The sequence below is a fragment of the Macaca mulatta genome, chromosome 4, assembly GCF_049350105.2.
Source record: "Macaca mulatta isolate MMU2019108-1 chromosome 4, T2T-MMU8v2.0, whole genome shotgun sequence".
NCBI classification, from domain to species: domain Eukaryota; kingdom Metazoa; phylum Chordata; class Mammalia; order Primates; family Cercopithecidae; genus Macaca; species Macaca mulatta.
In genome coordinates, this window is record NC_133409.1 from 120,150,204 (window position 1) to 120,172,585 (window position 22,382).

At 32.2% G+C, this 22,382-nt stretch overlaps 1 protein-coding gene across 3 annotated transcripts in view; it reads left to right on the plus strand.

Annotated features, from left to right (window-relative positions):
• EYS (EGF-like photoreceptor maintenance factor) overlaps positions 1 to 22,382 on the plus strand; it is a 1,786,799-nt gene that overhangs the window by 165,514 nt on the left and 1,598,903 nt on the right. For 2 of the 3 annotated variants that reach the window (XM_078001263.1, XM_078001264.1), the window contains exon 9: positions 17,294 to 17,550. In XM_078001263.1, coding sequence (XP_077857389.1) covers positions 17,294 to 17,550 — 257 coding nt within the window. Of the gene's footprint in view, positions 1 to 4,646; positions 4,732 to 17,293; positions 17,551 to 22,382 lie in introns of those variants that run through there. The other variant, XM_078001265.1, reaches the window with a different exon arrangement.

Consider the following 22,382-nt stretch of genomic DNA (forward strand, 5'->3'; position numbering starts at 1 on the left):
GGAATAAGTGCGATGTGGTGCTGAGAAGAATGTATATTCTGTTGATTTGGGGTGGAGAGTTCTGTAGATGTCTCTTAGGTCTGCTTGGTGCAGAATTGAGTTCAATTCTTGGATATCTTTGTTAACTTTCTGTCTCATTGATCTGTCTAATGTTGACAGTGAGGTGTTAAAGTCTCCCATTATTATTGTGTGGAAGTTTGTGTCTCTTTGTAAGTCTCTAAGGACTTGCTATATTAATCTGGGTGTTGGTTTAAAGTCTGTTTTATCAGAGACTAGGATTGCAACCCCTGCTTTTTTTTTGTTTTCCATTTGCTTGGTAGATCTTCCTCCATCCCTTATTTTGAGCTTATGTGTGTCTCTGCATAGTGTTGGAAGTTCTGGCCAGGACAATCAGGCAAGAGAAAGAAATAAAGGGTATTCAATTAGGAGAAGAGGAAGTCAGATTGTCCCTGTTTGCAGATGACATGATTGTGTATTTAGAAAACCCCATCATCTCAGCCCAAAATCTCCTCAAGCTGATAAGCAACTTCAGCAATGTCTCAGGATACAAAATCAATGTGCGAAAGTCACTAGCATTCTTATACACCAATAACAGACAGAGAGCGAAATCATGAGTGAACTCCCATTCACAATTGCTTCAAAGAGAATAAAATACCTAGGAATTCAACTTACAAGGGATGTGATGGACCTCTTCAATGAGAACTACAAACCACTGCTCAATGAAATAAAAGAGGACACAAACAAATGGAAGAACATTCCATGCTCTTGGATAGGAAGAATCAATATCATGAAAATGGTCATACTGCCCAAGGTAATTTATAGATTCAATGCCATCCCCATTAAGCTACCAATGACTTTCTTCACAGAATTGGAAAAAACTTCTTTAAAGTTCACATGGAACCAAAAAAGAGCCCGCATTGTCAAGACAGTCTTAAGCCTAAAAAACAAAGCTGGAGGCATCATATTAACTGACTTCAAACTATACTACAAGGCTACAGTAACCAAAACAGCATGGTACTAGTACCAAAACAGAGATATAGACCAATGGAACAGAACAGAGCCCTCAGAAATAATACCACACTTCTACAACCATCTGATCTTTGACAAACCTAACAAAAACAAGAAATGGGGAAAGGATTCCCTATTTAATAAATGGTGCTGGGAAAACTTGCTAGCCATATGTAGAAAGCTGAAACTGGATCCCTTCCTTACACCTTATACAAAAATTAATTCAAGATGGATTAGAGACTTAAATGTTAGGCCTAAAACCATAAAAACCCTAGAAGTAAACCTAGGCAGTACCCTTCAGGACATAGGCATGGACAGGGACTTCATTTCTAAACACCAAAAGCAATGGCAGCAAAAGCCAAAATTGACAAATAGGATCTAATTAAACTAAAGAGCTTCTGCACAGAAAAAGAAACTACCATCAGAGTGAACAGGCAACCTACAGAATGTGAAAAATTTTTTTCAATCTACTCATCTGACAAAGGGCTAATATCCAGAACCTACTAAGAACTCAGACAAATTTACAGCAAAACACAAACAACCAGATCAAAAAGTGGGCAAAGGATATGAACAGACACTTCTCAGAAGAAGACATTTATGCAGCCAACAGATACATGAAAAAATGCTCATCATCCCTAGCCATCAAAGAAATGCAAATCAAAACCACTATGAGATACCATCTCACACCAGCTAGAATGGAGATTCATTAAAAAAAATCAGGAAACAACAGGTGCTGGAAAGGATGTGGAGAAATAGGAACACTTTCACACTGTTGGTGGGACTGTAAACTAGTTCAACCATTGCAGATGACAGTGTGGTGATTCCTCAAGGATCTAGAACTGGAAATATCATTTGACCCAGCCATCCCATTACTGGGTATATGCCCAAAGGATTATAAATCATGCTGTTATAAAGACACATGCACACGTATGTTTATCGTGGCTCTATTCACAATAGCAAAGACTGGAACCAACCCAAATGTCCATCAGTGACAGACTGGAGAAAGAAATGTGGCACATATACACCATGGAATACTATGCAGCCATAAAAAAGGACAAGTTTTTTATCCTTTGTAGGGACATGGATCCAGCTGGAAACCATCATTCTAAGCAAACTATCGCAAGAACAGAAGACCAAACACTGCACATTCTCACTCATAGATGGGAATCGAAAAATGAGAACACTTGGACACAGGAAGGGAAACATCACACACCGGGGCCTATTGTGGGGTGGGGGAAGCGGGGAGGGATAGCATTAGGAGATATACCTAATGTAAATGACGAGTTAATGGGTGCAGCACTCCAACATGGCATATGTATACATACATAACAAACCTGCATGTTGTGCACATGTACCCTAGAACTTAAAGTATTAAAAAACAAAACAAAACAAAACAGCAACAACAACAAAAACTCATATACTTTAGTAAAAATAGCATTAAAAAATTTAAAATGTTGCCCTCATGATCTGGCACAATGGCTTATCTCTGTAATCTCAGTGTTTTGAGAGGCCAGGGGAAGAGAATAGCTTGAGCCCAGGAGTTTGAGACCAGCCTGGGCAACATAGTGATAACCTGTCTCTACAAAAAATTTTAAAAATCAGCCAGGCATTGTTGTGCACACCTGTAGTCCTAGCTACTTGGGAGGCTGAGGAAGAAGTATCACTTGAGCCCAGGAGTTAGAAGCTGTAATTAGCTATGATTGTGCCACTGCACTGCAGCCTGGGCAACAGAGTGAGACCCTATCATGAGAAAATAAATACAAAAAAATAAAATATTGCCCTAGAGTAATATGTACTTAGTATAAAAGAAACTAGTATTAGAATAATTAGAATGAGAAAAACAGAGGTACAGAAGCGATATTAGACATGTGGAAAACAAAAAGTAAAATGGCAGGCATAAATTCAAATATATCAAAAATATTTAACTAAAGTGATTTCAGAAATACAATCAAAAGATAGAGATTTTTAGACTGGCTGTTTTCTGATTTAGTCAACTACATACGATCTATAGAAGATGCATACATATGTATACATATGTGTGTGTGTGTATATAAATATACATGGTTTATGGAAGATACTTTAGATTCAAAGATACGAATAAGGTGAAAGTAAAGCAATAAAAAATATATCATTCAAACTGCAACAAGAAGAAAACTGGAGTGCCTATACTAACATCAGGGAAAAAAAATAGATATTAATAGAATAAAATATATATTAAGAGAAAAAATGAAACAGTTACTAGAGGAAAAGAAGGATATTTTATAATTATAAAAGAGTCAAACTCTCAGAAAAGGTCGTGATTACAAACATATGTGTGTGTGTTTGTGTGTGTATGTATATATGCATGTATATATACAACTAACAACAGAGCCTCAAAATAATGAAGCTAAAAAATAATTTAAGGGAGAAATAGCTAATTCAACAATAACAATTAGAGACTCTAATATTCTACTTTCAACAGCAGATGTAACAGTTGGCTGGAAATCAACTAAGATATAGAAGATTTGAACATTTTAAATCACCTAGAAATAGTAGAGAGCTATAAAACACATTACCCAACAACAGCAGAATTGCCTTCTTAAATGTACATGGCACATTCTCAAGGATAGACCATATCCTACAATATGCTATAAAACAAGTTGTAATGTATTCCCAAAAATTGAAATAATAAAAAGGGCATTATCTGACCAAAATTGAATGAGATTAAACATCAAAAACAATAAGTAACTTGGTAAATTTACAATTATATGGAAGTTGAATAACACAATCTATATTAAACAATGGATCAAAATGAAATTGCAAGAGAAATGAGAAAAGACTTTGAGATTATTGAAAATGGATACCAAAACTCATGGGATGTGGGTGATGCAGTGCTGGGAATAAAATTTATAGCTGTGAATATCTCAATAGCCTAAACTTCCACAACACAATGGACAAGAGGCGAAATAAAATAAGTAGAAACAAGGAAATCATAAAATTTAGAGTAAAATTAATAAAATAAAATATAAACGAGAATATCAGAAAAACAAAAGTTCACTTGTTTTAAACAACAAAATAAATATATTAAATCAGGAATAAGATATAAAATATTACTAAAATTACAGAAAGAAAAATAATTACAAAGAAATACTATGAACAACTGTAAATTTTAAAAAATCAGTTAACTTCAATAAAATGGAAAATAGAAAAATACCAACTACTGAAATTGATTCAAGAAGAAATAGGAAATCTAACCTATAACAAGTACAAAGATTGAATCAGTAATTAAACAAACCAACAAAAATTAACACTATGAAATGCCCACGCTGAGATGACTTCATTTGACATTGTAACAAATATTTAAAACAAAATTAAGAGTAATTATTCACCACCTCCTCCAAAAATAGAAGAGCAGGGAACATTTCCCAACTCATTTTATGAGGCGGATATTACAACAATAGCACAACCAGACAAATCACAAGAAAACTATAAGCAAATCTATGTTTTATGTTTTCAATCCCTCTATATACCATTAAACTTAATGAAAAAGAGAAAATTATATAAACTCTGAATAAATGGAAATATAATGCATAGACTTAAATATTAGGCCTTAAATTAGTTAAAATATTAATTATTCCCAAATTAATTCACACAAGAACCCTCAACACAGTATCACACCAAATTCAGCAACATGTAAAAAGATTTATACAGCATGACCAGGTGGGATTTATCATAAGAATATAAGGTTGATTTAATTTTTTTAAAATCAACTAATGTAATTTACTTTATCAATAGAATAAATAAAAAAGAAAATGCATGATAATATAAATAGATGTAGAAAAAAAAGCATGTTACAGAATCTCACAACTATTTATGAAACAAACACTCAACAAATGAAGAATAAAAGGGAACTTCCACAATCTGATAAGGGAAGTCTAAAATAAACAAGAAGAACAAAGAAACATAACTAACATTATACTTAATGGTGAAAGGCTGAACGACTGGAATTTTAAATCAAAACTGTGAGATAACACTTTACAACCACTTGTATAGTCCAATCATAGAATTTCCATGTGACCCAGCAATTCTACTTCTAGTATAGACTCAAAAAAATGAACATACATGTTCTTACAAAAGTTTGTATGTGAGTGTTTGCAGTTTTGTTTAAAAGAGTCCAAAAGTTGAAACAACCCAAATGACCATCAACTGATGAATGTATACATAAAATTTGTTATATTCATACAATGAAATGTTATTCAGCAATAGACAAAAATGAATCACCGATACATGCTTTAATATGGATGAACATTGAAAACATTTTGATAAGGAAAAGTAGTAAGCCACAAGACACATAGAGTAGTGCTCAACAAATACTTGTTTAATGAAACAATGATTTTCAGAAGCTCTTTATTTATTAGGAAAATTATACTTAATTTTGTGATATAATTTCCTTCTTTTCTGATTTTGTGATTCTCTTTTGTTTGCCATTATTTTTTGACATCCAGAAAATCTTGGGATTTTTTTGCAATTGAAATTATCAACACTTTAATGAGTTCTTGATATTGTCTCATAATTAATACTAACAATGGAGCCCAGCAAATTTTGCATATACAAGTATTTTATGTAAAATTAAGTTTTTCCATATCAGTTACAATATCTAGAAATTATATATGTGATACCACCTGTTATAATGTCAAAAGATATGCAAAATCTTTAGAATTAAAAAAAAAAGTTCTAATTCTCTGTTAAAGAGACCCTCTATGTACCACTAAGCTCAATGAAAAAGAGAAAATTATATATACTCTGAATAAATGGAAACATAATGCATGGACTTAAATATTAGGCCTTAAATTAGTTAAAATATTAATTCTTCCCAAATTAATTCACACATTTAATGCAACAACAAAAATATTGCAAGTTATTTTAGACACTAATTATCATGTTATATATATTTATGAATAACATTTTCCAAATTATGAAGTTATCTGCGAAAAGGAAGACTAATGGTGTGGGATTTCATGAACCGTATGGTATGACAAACCCAGAAACCCATATGGGTGCCTTTAAAGGAAAATGATAATAATAATAATAATGGGTCAACAGAGAGCTCTAACAACAACCCAAGTATATATGGGATCTTGATATATGAGAAATTCGGCTATAATTTCGTTTGAACATACAGGGTTCTTTAGTAAATGGTATTGAGGAAATGGCTTATTATAAGACCTTAAATGAAACTGGATTACAACCTTATACCTTATATAGAAGGAGACTCTAAATGTGTATAGGGATCTAAAAGTAAAAGGTAAAATTATGATATAAATGAAAGAAATGTAGAAAAATATCTTTGTGATTTAGAGATGGAGAAATTTTTCAATTAAACTCAATTTATAAGACAAAGTAATGACAGTATTATAATAATAGACACGAATAATGGTGATGGTGGTAACAGACACAAAATTAATGAATAATGTATAAACATTTTCTTTTAAAATGTATTTTAAATGGGTACAGATTAAAATTCATAATATAAATGACATGTTTCAAACAGGTCTGCATATTACCACATTTTTTGCCCTGAAATGTTCAAAAATTTTTTCTGGGAATTTATAAAATGTTTAATGAGCCAAAGAAAAAATCATACCAACTATATTGTTAGTTAAGACCAGGAAAGATTTGCTAAGTATGGGATGATAATTTCTTAATACCATGCCCTGACTGTGAAGTGTTCATGACTCCCACCTCTTTTTGAAGCCTCAAATTTATGTCTAAGTCACCAATCCCTACTTGCTACCAGAAATACTATAACAGAATGAAATATCTTCATTTGTACATTTATTATTTATTGAATATCCTCTAATTGGAATATATTATTCAAAACGTTATGACAGTGAGACATGATATCTGTTCGCAGGTAGTGTACTATACATAGGTAAGATTATATACTCTTCAGAACACATCTCATGGTTGTTCTATTTTATTTAAAAAGTGAACATATTTTTTAAAGTACTAAAATAATTATTTTTTTTCACTTTCTGAACATACAAGTTGCTTGATTATAGCAATGTGTCTTCTGGCTTTCTTTCTGGAAGTTTTAAATTAAACCTGTTTCCTTTACAGGATATTTTAGGAGATTCACATTTTCTGTGTAATGTTAAATATATCCAAAACATAATTTTCAGTTATAAGCAAGAGTTCTGTTTCCAAGTGCAAAATCTAAAAGTCCATAAGAAAATCAGGTATAGTTTCAAAAACTATTTCTGTAGAGTCAGGAGGCTTGTAAAAATAGAGCTTTATGTGAATTTGGCACAAAAATATAGTATAATTTGACCAGGATTTTCTTAAATTATTTCTGATCCAAAAAGTCTGATAATTATTTATTCCAAGACTATTGTAATTTCTGCCATGATGTCAGTGATTTTATTAACAAATTGAATAGTTTGTTTTAGGTTTATTTATTTATTTTGGCTATACTATGCAAACTTTTCTGCCATCAAGTAAAAGCTTTATATGCTTATATTTTTACCTTCAAAACAAAAAAGATATTGAACTACATATGAAAGTGTCATACTAGGCCGGGCGCGGTGGCTCAAGCCTGTAATCCCAGCACTTTGGGAGGCCGAGGCGGGCGGATCACAAGGTCAGGAGATCGAGACCACAGTGAAACCCCGTCTCTACTAAAAATACAAAAAATTAGCCGGGCGCGGTGGCGGGCGCCTGTAGTCCCAGCTACTCAGGAGGCTGAGGCAGGAGAATGGCGGGAACCCGGGAGGCGGAGCTTGCAGTGAGCCGAGATCGCTCCACTGCACTCCAGCCTGGGCAACAGCGTGAGACTCCGTCTCAAAAAAAAAAAAAAAAAAAAAAAAAGAAAGTGTCATACTGAATGTATTTTTGGGTTTGGGCCAGTCTTGATACTACTAGATCAAGTGTCTAAATCTTTTTGTCTAAAGCACTTACCTACACTGATATATTTTCTCTCTTTATTATGCTCTGGAAAACCAAAGAATCTTGGTTCTTAAATCTTTGTAGTAAAATGATATAGAAATCATTCATTTAAGCAATTCTATAGTGCATATCATTGTATTACCCGTACACATACCAAAATTATTATGACAAACTTCATTAAATGAAGCATTTTTCAATAATAAAGTTTCAAGTTTCATATGGGTTGAAACTTAACTCATCTATACACAATTATCTCTCATATATTTTTCCCAAATACATATATTATATATTTAAAATAAAAGTTTGACTATATTATAACTTCAGGTTTTATGATTTTTCATCCTTTAATTTTATATCTCAAACAATACAATGATTTATGCATGTTATATAATTTTATACTACCTGAGTCAGATTTTTATTTAAATTTATATTTAAAAAGTTTTTATAGATATAACTTTTTGCATTGCTTTTCAAATTATATTCTAAGAGTTGGAATTTCATGCACCCTTTTATGGAGAATCTTTAAAAGGTGATCTTTGTCTTGAGCATAGCTTGTTCAAGTTTAAAATGCATTTGTGGACAATATTAACACATTAATTGAGTATCTACAGTTTATAAGGTATTTGGGTCATAACTTTAGGACTCAGGATAATAAGTAAAGGAATACATTTTATTTTTTTCTATTCCTAGATTTTTTTCATTAAAAATATAAATGATAAAAACTAATAATTATAATATTTTCACATTAGATCATATTTTTAACTTATAGAATTTTACCTAGTAGGCTTCTGTTTTTTTTTTACTTTTTATATGATTCACTATTTTCCCATTTAACTGTATTTTAAAATTTATATATTTAATAATACAGTTAGCAATACATCCATAAATTATTTTAGTCCAATTTGATATCTCAAAGGAAATTTCTTTAAATTTTTATAATTTTAAGATATCAATAACATTTGTAGGTTACTATAATTTTCATCAAAATTGATATTTTATCAAAATTGATGTATTTCTCCCTGAAAAGCTTTCAATCTGATAGCCATTTATCTTAGTACTCAATACCAGTGTACACATACATATTATGATTTATTTGAATTTATTAATTATGATGACAAAATGCTTGACATACTACTACATGGTTGGGTGACAAGTGATGACTGCTTTTGTAAATTGGAGAAATTTATTTTAGCTCAGTGATTTTTAGGGAGAGTATTTTGTCTTCTAGAGGCATCTTGGGAATTTCTAGAGTCATTGTCAATATTCAGAATAATTGGCTGGAACAGTTGACATTTAGCATGTGGGTAGTGAATGATGAATGCTATAAATCTTTCATTACACAGAACAGTTCAGGCAAAGAAAACGTTTTCCATGGATTGCACAATTTCTAAAAGTCGCAGCATAAGTTAATGTGTATATAAAACCTACATATAAATATCTAAGGCTAGATCTGAATTTCAGGTCGTATATTGGCACAAAATATTTTTACACAATTTTAATAATCATATTGAATATATCAGGAATAAATATTTTATGTTAAATCAATAAATATTATTTTTCACTCAGAAATTTCTTAGAATTTGTTAACCATATTGAAAAAAATACATCATCCTACTTGAGTGTCTAATAGGAAATGACCATTAACAGTCTTTATTTATGGCTACCAAACCCAATATAATTCTGTGTGTGAGTACAAACAGCTAACCACTTCAGTGTATCTTCTAGTTTAGTCATTCCTTAGTATCTTTGTATAGAAATAGTGGTCTTATAAATTAGTGGTCTCTTATACTTTTTGTATTAGAGTTAGGGAATTATCTTAGTTAATTTTTAATATTTGGTGTGTAGGTAGGATACATTATGAATTCCATTTTATGAAGTAAGGTGTGTACTACAAAAACCAGAAATGTACAATTAACAGAAAATATTGGTCTGATTGATTTTAGTTTATCTGTTTCAGGAAGTACAAAGCTAAGTAGATTATACACCTTTAAAAGCATAACTAATAGAAGATCAAAACCAGGCAAATATTTCAAAATTATAACAAATAAATCACATTACAAACCAATTCACCAAATAAAGAAATAAAACACAACTCACATTTCAAAACAGAAAAAAATATTATAAACACATAAAAGACATATTGGTTATTAACATTCATTAAATTACCTCAAAAATCAAACTAAAACAGACCAATTCTAGGTTGTTTAAGAAGTTCATTATAACACTTTGACTTAAAAGGATTAAAAAATATGTAATAGAAAAAATTACTGGAGAGATGCTAACAAGAACAAGGCTGGAACTACAGACTTGATATATCAAGGTGGAATTTCAGACAGAAAGTGTTAAACCAGATACAAAGTAGTTTTTATTTAGCTTTATGTTGATGTACTAAAAGCATTTTGCATTACAATCAATAATGCCTGCTATTAATTTAGGCTCCTGAAAGTATTTAAGTATATGAAAAAGTCAAAAAATGAGGAAGTATAGATTGGTAGGAAGACACTCAATTATTGTGGTTTATAGATATGATTATGAATATAGTAAAATAAAAGAATTGATTTAAAAAACTTATTAGAAATAAAATAATTTTATATTTTGGTCTACTGACAAATCTTCATAAGAAATGTATAGATTTCCAATAAGAAATAAATGTCATTTAGAAAATAAAATGAAGACGAATATTTTATTTATAATAGTAATCCAAAACATAGAACACGTAGGAATAAACTGTCATAAATGCATAACGAAAGAAAATCTTAAAATTATAGTGACGATTTTTGAAAGATTATTAAATGCTTTCAATTTGCATAGCGTGTTCTTGGGTAGAAAGGCTCAACATTTTAAATATGGTAACTCTAAATTCATATATAAATTCTACATGGTCTCATATAAAATAAAAATGAAACTTTTGTTTTGCTATGTATATAAAGAGGATAAAAGTTGAAAGAAAGAAAAAAACTATAAGAGTCTGAGAAGAGATATAAAGCAAGGTATTAAAATATGTTCTTGGGTGTTAAATCAAACACCTTCTACTGAGGCAGACTATGACTCACATATATGAGTCATATGCGTATATAACTTATATATAAATATATGTACTTATCTATATGAATTTATTTTATTATAAATAGCATTTCTAATCAGTGGTAGACACGAAATTACACCATTTAAAAATTTATCAGATAATTTGAAGGGGTGACCTGCCCCTCCACACCTGTGGGCGTTTCTCCTTAGGTGGAAGGAGAGACTTGAGAAAAGAAATAAGACACAGAGACAAAGTATAGAGAAAGAAAAAGTGGGCCCAGGGGACCGGCGCTCAGCATACAGAAGACCCACACTGGCACCACACTGGCACCGGCCTCTGAGTTCCCTCAGTATTTATTGATCATTATCTTTACCATCTCGGAAAAGGGGAAGTGGCAGGATAATAGGATCATAGTAGGGAGGTCAGCAGAAAGACATATGAATGAAGATCTCTGTGATATTAATAAGTTTAAGGAAAAGTGCTGTGCCTTGATATGCATGTGAAAACATCTCCATAAACCTTTTTAGTGCATAAAGAGCAGCATTGCCGCTAGCAAGTCCCACCTTCAGCCCTAAGGCAGTTTTCTCCCATCTCAATAGATGGAACACACAATGGGGTTTTACACCGAGAGGTTCCATTGCCCAGGGACGGGCAGGAGACAGATGCCTTTCTCTATCTCAACTGCCAAGAGGCCTTCTTTCCTCTTTTACTAATCCTCCTCAGCACAGACGCTTCACAGTTGTCAGGCTGGGGGAAGATCAGGTCTTTCCCTTCCCACGAGGCCATATTTCAGAGTATCACATGGGGAGAAACCTTGAACAATACCTAACTTTCCAAGGCAGAGTTCCCTGTGACCTTCAGCAGTGTATGTGTTCCTGGGTACTTGAGATTAAGAGAATGGTGATGACTTTTAACAAGCATGCTGCCCTCAGGCACTTGTTTAACAAAGCACATCCTGCACACCTCCAAATCCATTAAACCTTGAGTCACCACAGCACTTGTCTCTTGCAAGGACAGGGTTGGGGGTAGGGTCACAGATTAACAGCATCTCAAATACAGAACAAAATGGAGTCTCTTATGTCTACTTATTTCTATATAGACACAGTAACAGTCTGGTGTCTCTTTCTTTTCCTCACAATAATTCATTTATGAAATAAAACTATTGCTTTCTAAAAGACAATGAGAGTGAATATTTGTATATCTTAAATTGGGGAGGCTTTTCTAAACATGACACAAGATTGAGAAGCTATTAAAGGAAAAACAGATACAGGTGTTATATAAAAATGTATAATTTATAAAGGCATAAACTCCAAAAACATTCAAGCATCTGGAAAAAAACAGCCTGTTCCATTCTTGAACAATACACAGAGCCCAAGGATGTGGTGCAATACTACAGAGGAGAAATTAAGTAAAAGGCTACTCCCAAAACAAAGGTAACAAGGTATTTTTCCCTATTCTGCTCTACAAATATGGGTGGCCGGATCACTTCCCCTGGCTGTCACTGACTGGATCTGGGTAAAAAACACAGACTGAGAGAGTTAGAGAGTTCTTAAACAAATCAGCCAGGTCTCTACTTGATCACAGTGCAATAAAGTTAGTCACTAGAAAACCATTCACAATGAATACATGGAATTTCAAACCATATTTGAAATGGTGACTTATTTTTCAATATAAGTGGAGAGTCCGGCATAACTATATATGTTAAGAAATTCTCTTAACTTCACAGCCAGAGACCAAAGTCAGTTGGGGGTTAGAAGGTGGGGAGAGAATTCAGAGGAAATACAAAGACGAGAAGCATGTTAAACTTTTGAAAAAACTCCAAAACTGAAGATCACTGCCCTCAAAGTAATAAGGAAAAGGTAGAAAAAATGGTTTTCAGATCTACAATATGTGAACATTTTTAGTTCTCAAGAGGTCTAACCTAAAAATAATATACTTCACTTAAAATAGGAAGTCAAGTAAGGAAAAAGATGAGGGATTTAGGAAACTGAGGATGCAAACCAGAAGACAGGAGGTAAAGCTTTCCAGGATGAAGGTGAAGAGTCATCCCAGAAGACACTGTGCAGTGAGTCTACGGATCTACCCATTCAAAAGACCCACTTCTAAGGACAAAAACACTGAGGCTGAGAGAATATTCAATGTATTTTGCATATTGAGGGACATGGGGAAGTAATGATGATTGGGTGCCTAGAATAAGTAAACAAAACTAAAAATAAAGTGATTAATAACTGCCAGGAAAACAAAAAGGTTCTGTAAAAGTAAATATATACCACCTCTTTCAGCTATATATGATATCACTAAAGACATAATTATATACAATGCATGTTAATTTATCACAAAATTAACCTATTTTTATATTGGGAGAATGAAATAAGGGCTTGGTGTGATTATCTGTGTGTGTGTGTGTGTGTGTGTGTGCATGTGCGTGCACGTGCACGTGTGTGTGTGTGTTTTGGGGTAAGGAACAGTGTAAGAAATGTAAATCCTTCTCTTCCATAGGATGACATCAATGAATAATGTTTAAATGTGCTTTTTTATTAAGTAATAAATGTAAAATATTTTATTTGGAAACATTGAGATAAATGAAAACACAAAAATAGTTAAACATCTTAGTTATATATAGGTGTCATGATGAGTTAGAAATGGAAATGCACTGTAATATTTTACCCTCAGAAGACACTATAGTTATTCTATAAGAAATATTTGCATGTATTATAGGAATATTTGCATAGTATTTTATGAAAATATAAATTAAAATAAACCAGAATATTAAAACTTGGAAATAAATTTAAAACCAAAATGCTTGGCATTTCAGAAATTTTGAACTACTTCCAATGCATCAGAAGTGACACTTTCCTAAGAACATCCCAATGAGCTTTCAAACAATGGCCATTAGAAAGCAACAGATTGCCGAGTTGCTTTTTGGGGGGTCAGGGGAAGTTTGTGCTGCAAAGGAGAAGGAAGTGTTGATATCTTATTTTCTTTTGTGCTAATTATAAAATTAATGTTAAAAATATAAATTATTTATTGTAGAAAAATTACCAAAAATAGGTTGCTAATAAGAAACAAAAAGGTAAATGACCAGTAACTTTGCAAAAAAAGTGCAGATATTCATAAATTAAACACATAAAAATCATAGCAAAATAGGATAGGTTTTCTAATCAGCCTGGTAAATACTAAAACATTTTATGACATGCAGAACTCTCCGGTGTTTGGGAGCCCAGCATTCTGAACATCAGCCTTTTAGAGAGGGCTTTGATAAGAACTATTAAAATTAAACACGTGATTTCCTTTTGATGAAGGTCAATTTTGCAAGGGATTTATCCTATGGATCCTCTTTACAGAGTCCACTAATATATTTGTATGAAGACTTCCATTTCTGTATAAATATTAGCACAACAAATTAAAACACATAGTAACTACAGTGTCTTCTGAGGGTAAAATATTATGGTATATTCATATAATAGAATATTTGCAACCTTTGAAAACAAAATGTGCTAATTTGGATTGGTATCTCAGACATACCATTGAATGGAAAGATAAAATTTCAGAGTATTATATATTACTAAGATATAATCATTTTTGAGAATTTAAATATATATATAAATATATATGTGTAGGTAGGTTTATATTGCAGGTAGGTTGATATACAAATGATAATTCTAAACAATAAGGGAATGTGCCTATGTTGTGTCAAAAGTAAAATTTGAAAAATTCCAAAATTGGTAACAAGTAGGTTGTTGCTCTAACTGCAACTCGTCAAATTTTAAAAAGACTAGTACACAAGAAAAAGTATTCTCTTGAGGACATTAAAGCTCAATAAAACAAATATCAGGTCAATATAAAAATATATGAAATATAGTGAAGTAAAAAAATCAAGTCAATTATCATTTCAAATTTGCTATGGCCAAATGCAGATTCCTAGTTTCTACCCCAAATTTTCTCCTATTAAATTTTCCTCTTAATAAAAGGTGTCACTATCCCCACACAGCTCAGACTTAAAAAGGAATCATTCTTTATAGGCTATGTGGGTTTCAGAGACTTAAGCAAGTTCATAATAGATAATGATAACTGGCAAACTCTATTTCAGTTATTACAGTTTTTGTTTGTTATAGTATCTGATTGAGCTGGTACCTCCGTATTACTCTTAATCTTCAAAAATACTCTCAATGCCGTAAGCTTCCCATATATAATTTAGAGTCTACCTCTTGATACCTTTGTTGAGATTTAATAAATTAGAGATTAGCTCAGGAAGAATTATAAAGATATGCCTTCATGTTATTGTACATGATGTCCATTTAGGAAGGAATTCTCTAAAATTTTCTTTTCATTTTCATGGAATAACAAATAGCATTATGACTAAAACTTGTACAGTGGAGGCACAAAACTATATAATAATCTTGGCATTATGTATAGGGCCCCATGTAATCTACCACCCCAATCAGAACACTGTTGAAAGTGAAAGAGCACTATTAATGCACTATTAACAATTTACAAAAATATGGTTAAAAAGGCCTAACACAGGCCAATTTTTTATTTTATTTTTATTTTTTTATTTTTTATTTTTTTGCCATGTGGCAGTTGTTTCGAGTTTACCTAGGATTTTTTTTTTTTTTTTTTTTTTTTTTTTTTTTTTCCTGTATGTGGAGGGAGAAGAGGAAAGGTATTGAGAGGAAGTAACTGTGTTCTATGATTTTATTTCAGGTAACTTTGTTGTAAGAGTGTTTGATATAGTAGGTAACAGTTACTTGCCCATTAAAAAATGCATTCAATATTCTTCTGTGAAATAGATGTGCATCTGGGAATTTTGTAGATGAGGAAAGCAGGCATAAATATACTTATTTAACAAATGTTTGAAAATAATTAAAACGAAAGTTTTCTCTCCAAGACCAGTGATTTGAACACATCAAGGCATCCACTGTATTCATACCATTAATAATCTCAGTGATCCTTGACAAATTGCATTAAATGGCTAAGTTCTTTCCAACTACGAGAAGAAAGGCTTGAACTAATTCACCTTTAACATTTTTGCTGGCTCCAAACACATCCCATCATTTAGAGTTATGAGTGTAATGACTTAGGTTCAGTAGGCCAATTTTTATTAATAATAACAAGCAAAGTGATTTGACATTGCTCTTCTCAGCCCATTGGTATGTTTATATGATAATGTTAAGTGCCCTTTGAATGCTTGATAAAGAATACTTGAAAATCGTGATACTTTACTCATCACTATGATTTACATGTTTTTTCACCTTATGCTTTATTTTTCAATTTATGTATATATATAAAATATTCAAAGAAATGCATATGGATATGTCATGTAATGTATAATTATATTAAAATGATCTCATAGTTTATTTTACCAACCTATAACTATGCCTACATATAAGGAGGACCCGAGAAAAGTTGTTCAATGTATAATGATTAAATACATTAGATATTGAATAGATGTGTGTGTGTTCCTGTGCACATTTGTATTTGAAAGGAAGAAAAAAGTGAAAAATCCTTGTCTCTCTAACTCCAGAAAAATATCCCCACTTTTGTTGATAGTCAACATGGTTCTCAACATTAAACCTAAAAATATTTAAAATACATCTACATAAATTGCAGACTATTTCACAATTATCTTCACATACAAGAAAACTATGTTAAAAACTACTAGAAAAATATATTGGATAAATTGAAATTACTATGGGAAAATCTCCTCACAATTTGCAAATTAATTAAAAATGTATTTAAAAATAAAAATAATGAATGCATGAATTATGTTCATGTATTCAAGAGTACAGATCTTTTAAAATTCAAAATACTATAGATTTAAAGAATAATAAAAGAATAAGATGTACCTTATAGCTACATCTTAAATAATTGCGTTGAGTGACAAACTGAGTTTGAATAATCTCATATATATATATATATATATATGATTGTTGCAAAAGTAATTGTGAATTTTTCCATCATTTTCAATGACAAAAACCATGATTACTTTTTCACCAACCTAATAATATATGAATACACACACACACACACACACACACATTAGCATAGGCAGAGTTCATGATGTTATCCCAGGTAACTTAGCAATTAAGTGGCAGAATATGTTTTTGAGACTGGATATATTCAGCACCAAAGTTATTTTCACTCATAATTCTGCACAATAATCAAAAGTAATTTTGCCAAGAATTGACACTCTATGAAAATATTTTTAAAATGTACCCCACAACTATCTTCATTAAATAATTCTTTGTGTTTTTAAATAAATGTGTGATTTAAATACTTAAATATATCAATATAAAGTATATGACTAATTGGGTTTTTCATTTTTCTGTGTTTCAGATGCAGCTGTTCTCTTAGTTACATTGGCAGATTGTGTGTTGTCAATGTTGACTATTGCTTAGGGAACCAGAGTATATCAGTGCATGGCCTCTGCCTGGCCCTTTCGCACAATTGTAACTGTAGCGATCTGCAAAAATATGAAGGGAACATCTGTGAGATAGATACTGAAGATTGCAAATCTGTGTCCTGCAAAAATGGAACAACTAGTATACATTTAAGGGGATATTTCTTCTACAAGTGTGTCCCAGGATTTAAAGGCAAGTCTTTTTTTCCTGATAAATTAAATTTTCTAGTAAATAATGTTGTTAATATATTTATTTGATATATCTCAAATGTGTCTATTGATTGGTATTATAGTGTGATTTCTTATTTGGTAAAGTAAAAAAAAAAACATTCACTTGAATAATAGGATTGCTTCTTTGGGCAATTTAATCTGACTACACAGCCTTGCTCATGCAAATAAGACTAATAAGGTCAGACTGAAGCATTGGGAATATGATGGTGTATGTCAAAGGTCTGAAGAGAAAAACAGGCAGCCATAAGCTCCAAATAATTTTGCCTAAACAGCTTAGCACTGCATTTCAACCTTCTGTTTGGCTGCATAAGCACATGGAGTGAGCACATGGTCAGTGTTTTCTAGTTTAAGAATAAAATTTGGTTCAGTATTGTCTAGGTCAGTTTGATGCCCTGACATTAATAACATTTAAGAAAAGGTAAAGTCACAAACATACTATATTTTCTGTATGGTCATAGAAAACAAGATTCACAGTGTAGTAATAAGACAACTTTTAACGTTAAATGTCAGAAATTAAGCATTCAAATTTAATTACTTGATATATTTATGATTGGTCTTACATTGATATGATTATTTGTAATAACTTCAAACTTATTATCATTACCTTGTAAAAATCAGAATAGTGACCATATGGGAAAACAATTACATTATCACTTATAAAACTTTTTTTTTAAGTTTTGTCCAATTGGCTATTCCGTTTTATTAAGCAGACCCAATTCAAAAAGTTATTTAGATTTTCATCTTAACACAAAAAATATTTTCCCTGCTTGGTATTTAAAGTAATATGTTGAAGGTTTTGGAAGCAATTTAAAGATAAGTTCCAAAAATGGAAATGGTGATATCATTGGAATAAATGTATAGCCATCCAGATTAGCTTTTTTAAGGCAAAAATAAATTTGAGGGCAAAAATTCTGGTAAGCTTGCTAAAAAGTTGGTCATGTTACTTCACATTCAAACATGTTCTAAGTAAAAATAAAATTGCATAAATGTGCTAGCATTGTTAAAATATAGGTGTCTGTCTTAGAAAACATATATATCATTTCTTTAACCATCTTCCAAGTATCAGTAAATATATAAGTAAGTAGTAATTTTACATAAAATAAAGAATGAATTTCACTCTGCATAATGCCATTACTAATAGAAAATGTAATTTGCCATAATTCTTTTGCATGGCTAAATACATGTGTGTATTTGCAAACATGATCAATGAGTCATCTATTAGTTTATATATCAACTCTATATTGGTTATTCATTATATGATCATTAAATATATATTGTGTATAAACTGTATAGTTTTACCACATATATACATAATACTTATTATTGGAATATAATATAAAATTGGTATGGCCTACTTCTCTAGGTGGGGTTAAACACTATTATGTTTCTTTTCAAATTAAACCCAACACAAGCTTCACAGGTCCATCTTATCAGCAAGGCCTGTATTTTCTATCGTGTCTTTTTTCTTTCCACTGACTTATAAAAAATCCTCTGACTTTCCTCAGTTCAAAATGTTCAGTCCTACTTCTATACTCTTCACATAGTGAGAAGTAAAGGAAGTGATCTGCCTAAACTTTCCCAGGGATGCAGAGTTAATCCCGCTGAAAGCAGAATATTTTGGGGGAAGTTTAAAGCAGATGCCCCTCTTTCTCTCCAGCCCCCTTCTCCTCCTCTATCTGGTTTCTTCTATTAGTTGTGTCTCCCTTCATCTTGAATTCTTCCCATCTGATTTCTCTCTTTCCACCTGCTTTTTCTCCCCATCATACCTATATATGTATATGTATTCTCCTCCTTCCCTTTTTCCCTTTCCTTTTGATTTCTCCTTGCTCTCTCCTTTCCCCCCTCCATTTGGTTTCTCTCCCTCCATCTCCAAACTTATGTGCTTTCTGAAGGCATTCGTTAGCATTTTAAAAACAATGTTACCATGGCTTTTATGTCAAGTATAATCACCTTTTATTTCCTTGATCCCCATCACATTTTTGGAAATGTTAGACTTACAGTCAAATTTCCTGATTAAATGTCAGTCTCTGTATCTCTAGCCCAGAGGATCACAAACTTTATGTTAATAGAATCACCTGGAGGTCTTGTTACAACACCAATTATTGGCCCCACGTTAGGAGTTTCTCATTTGGTAGCTCCAGCGTACAGTACGTCTGGGGTGATCCTTACACTGCTAGTCTGAGAACCACTTTAAGAAAACTGTTCTAAACCCAGTAAATTATATTAATTGAGAGGAGTTGTATGGATCCTAAGATGTAAAATTCACTTTTGAGTGTGAACTACCATGAAACAGAGCATGAGGAAAGCAGCTAGTCCAATCTTCTCTGCAGAAAACCGCTCATCTCTGGAGTTCTTGAAGACGCTGATGCATTCATTTGGTAAGGCCATATGCTTGAGTGAATCCTACAGGATTTAAAACTGATTCCAGTCAATTTTCTGAAACTCCCCAAAGATTTTTAACTCTGGGAATAATTTCAAAGAATGTGTTTTTTCAGGTTATAACCTTTTTGCAATTCCAATGTTACTTATATCTATAGTATTTTAATAATGAATTCAAAATTGATTTTTTTTTTAATTTAATATTCTTCCCTTGTCCTGTTGACACTTTCAGCACTAGTGTTCTCTAAAATTTTTTCATGGTCAAAATAAGACCATGTAAAGTTTATCATCCTGCTTGATTTGAGTAACCATCTTCTCATCTTATGTTTCTTATAATTGCCTTTATTACCAGAGAAGTCTAGGAAATTCTCCTTTAACCAATAGAAGGATTCAAGTTCTTAGACAACATCAAGCCCAGCCGTTTCCTATTTGAGATGAGACTGAGATAAGTCTTATTGGTAGATTTGCTTGTTTTCATCTAATTTCCATGAGGCTGCTATCCTAAAGCAAACTCCTTTTCTGCTACAGTCTTATATATTATAAATTTGACTTGCAAATCTTTGTGATTCTATTCTCCAAAATGCCAGCCAGTCAACTTTATTCTATTTTTAGGTCTAAGTTACCTTGGCAACACAAAAACGTTTAAATTCCAGGATTTTTTTTTTTCCCCTCCATGGGCCCTTTCCTTTCCTTGTCTGCTAACTTTTATTTCTGTAGAAGTGTAGTAGGATGTTTCAACCACGTTTGCATTTCAGCTGGAACCCAGCTCCCACTATATAGTGCCAATTATTGATGCCTAATTTTCACTGTTCTATTATATTCCTTCAGGTTATAGTTTCATTTTCCCCAAAGCAGTCTATAAGTACCCAGAGTGGGTGGCGGGAAAGGAATTATACATATACAAAGAGAGAAACTTCTAAGTGACTTCGAACTTCTAGAGCACTCACTGGAGTGATCACACTGCCCAAGACTATCTTGTCCACATTAGAGTTGAACTACTTCATGGTGGATATTCAAAACTGACCCCGTTAGTAAGATTTTTACCCTTGATTGCTTCCTTCTGCATTCCAGTCTCTGTACTTTGAATAGACATTGAATTAACCTAGTCGTTATAATCACCAATTCTGTTAAGACCTCATGGATAGTTTTACAGAAAATAAATTTATAGTGTAGCCTATTTTGTGTTGTGATCTTTTAAAAACACCAATGCACAAATAGCATTGCTTTTATATCTTATATAATTGCTTTTATTTTGTATATAATGTTTTCTTTTGTAATTTATGCCTAAGAGGAGAAAGTAGGCGATATTATATAAGCCTGTTGCTTGTATTCATGGTTTTCCCCAAAATTTGACGTGATATAGTCGTCTTCCTTCAGAAAATATGTTGTTTTTAGTAACTGGGATTGTGCCTTAAAGTCACTGTTTTTTTGTTGGTATCGCTTATCCCAGCATATTCTGTCTCTCATGGAGCTGCATGTACATCCCTCTCTTCATAAAGTATTCCATTAACCTTTTGTGTCTGCTCAGGGCTTTCAAGACGTATTGTAGGATCACGTCAAGCTCAATTTCATCACTCTGCACTATGTTCAGCCATACTGGCTCTTAAACCACTCATTCAGTGGCTTAAGATCTCTGATGTAGGTAGAAGCAGGATCCCACTCTTTCGATGTACTGAGAATTTAGCTTTTCATGAAAATGAGCCTCATCTTCGAAGCAACATAACTCTTTTCGTAGACTCCAAGATGAGTCACCACAGAGCTGATCTGTCTCTAGGAGTATTCATCCCTAAATTCCCAGAGGTGAGCTCCTGGAGCATTTTCCTTTAGTTTTTGTCAACTTCCTACCCATTCATGTCATGGAAAGAACAACCTCCCTTATAAAATGTTAACAATGGATTTCATGTACCTATGTTTATAACCTCCCTTTTTTAAAATAACACGTGAATGTTGACCATCAGTATATATCAATAAGATAAATATACAACCTCACTTTTTATGGCTTCAAAGTATTTATTTAAATGAATGCACCTAACTTGAAGAAAATTGCTAAATCAAAAAAAACATGTGAGGGGTTGTTGATTTGGTACAACCAAATTATCTGTGCTCATTTACACTCCAACCAACAGTGTGTAGGGGGACCATTTGGTTTACACCTTCACTATGCCAATTATTAATCATATGGTTTTGACTTTCCTCCACTCTTACGTATCAGATTATATCTCATTTTGATTTTCACTTCTTGCAGCAGCAAAAACAAGGTTGAGTGCTTAAAATGTGAAATTTTTACAGGCTCTTTACCATTTTTTCCTGAGAAGTGTATCTTACTTAGTTGCTATTGTTCTTTATAATTTAAAGATACAACTTTTCTTACTATTTCTAGAGAGAATTATATCTACAAATAAAGGTAGTTTTTAT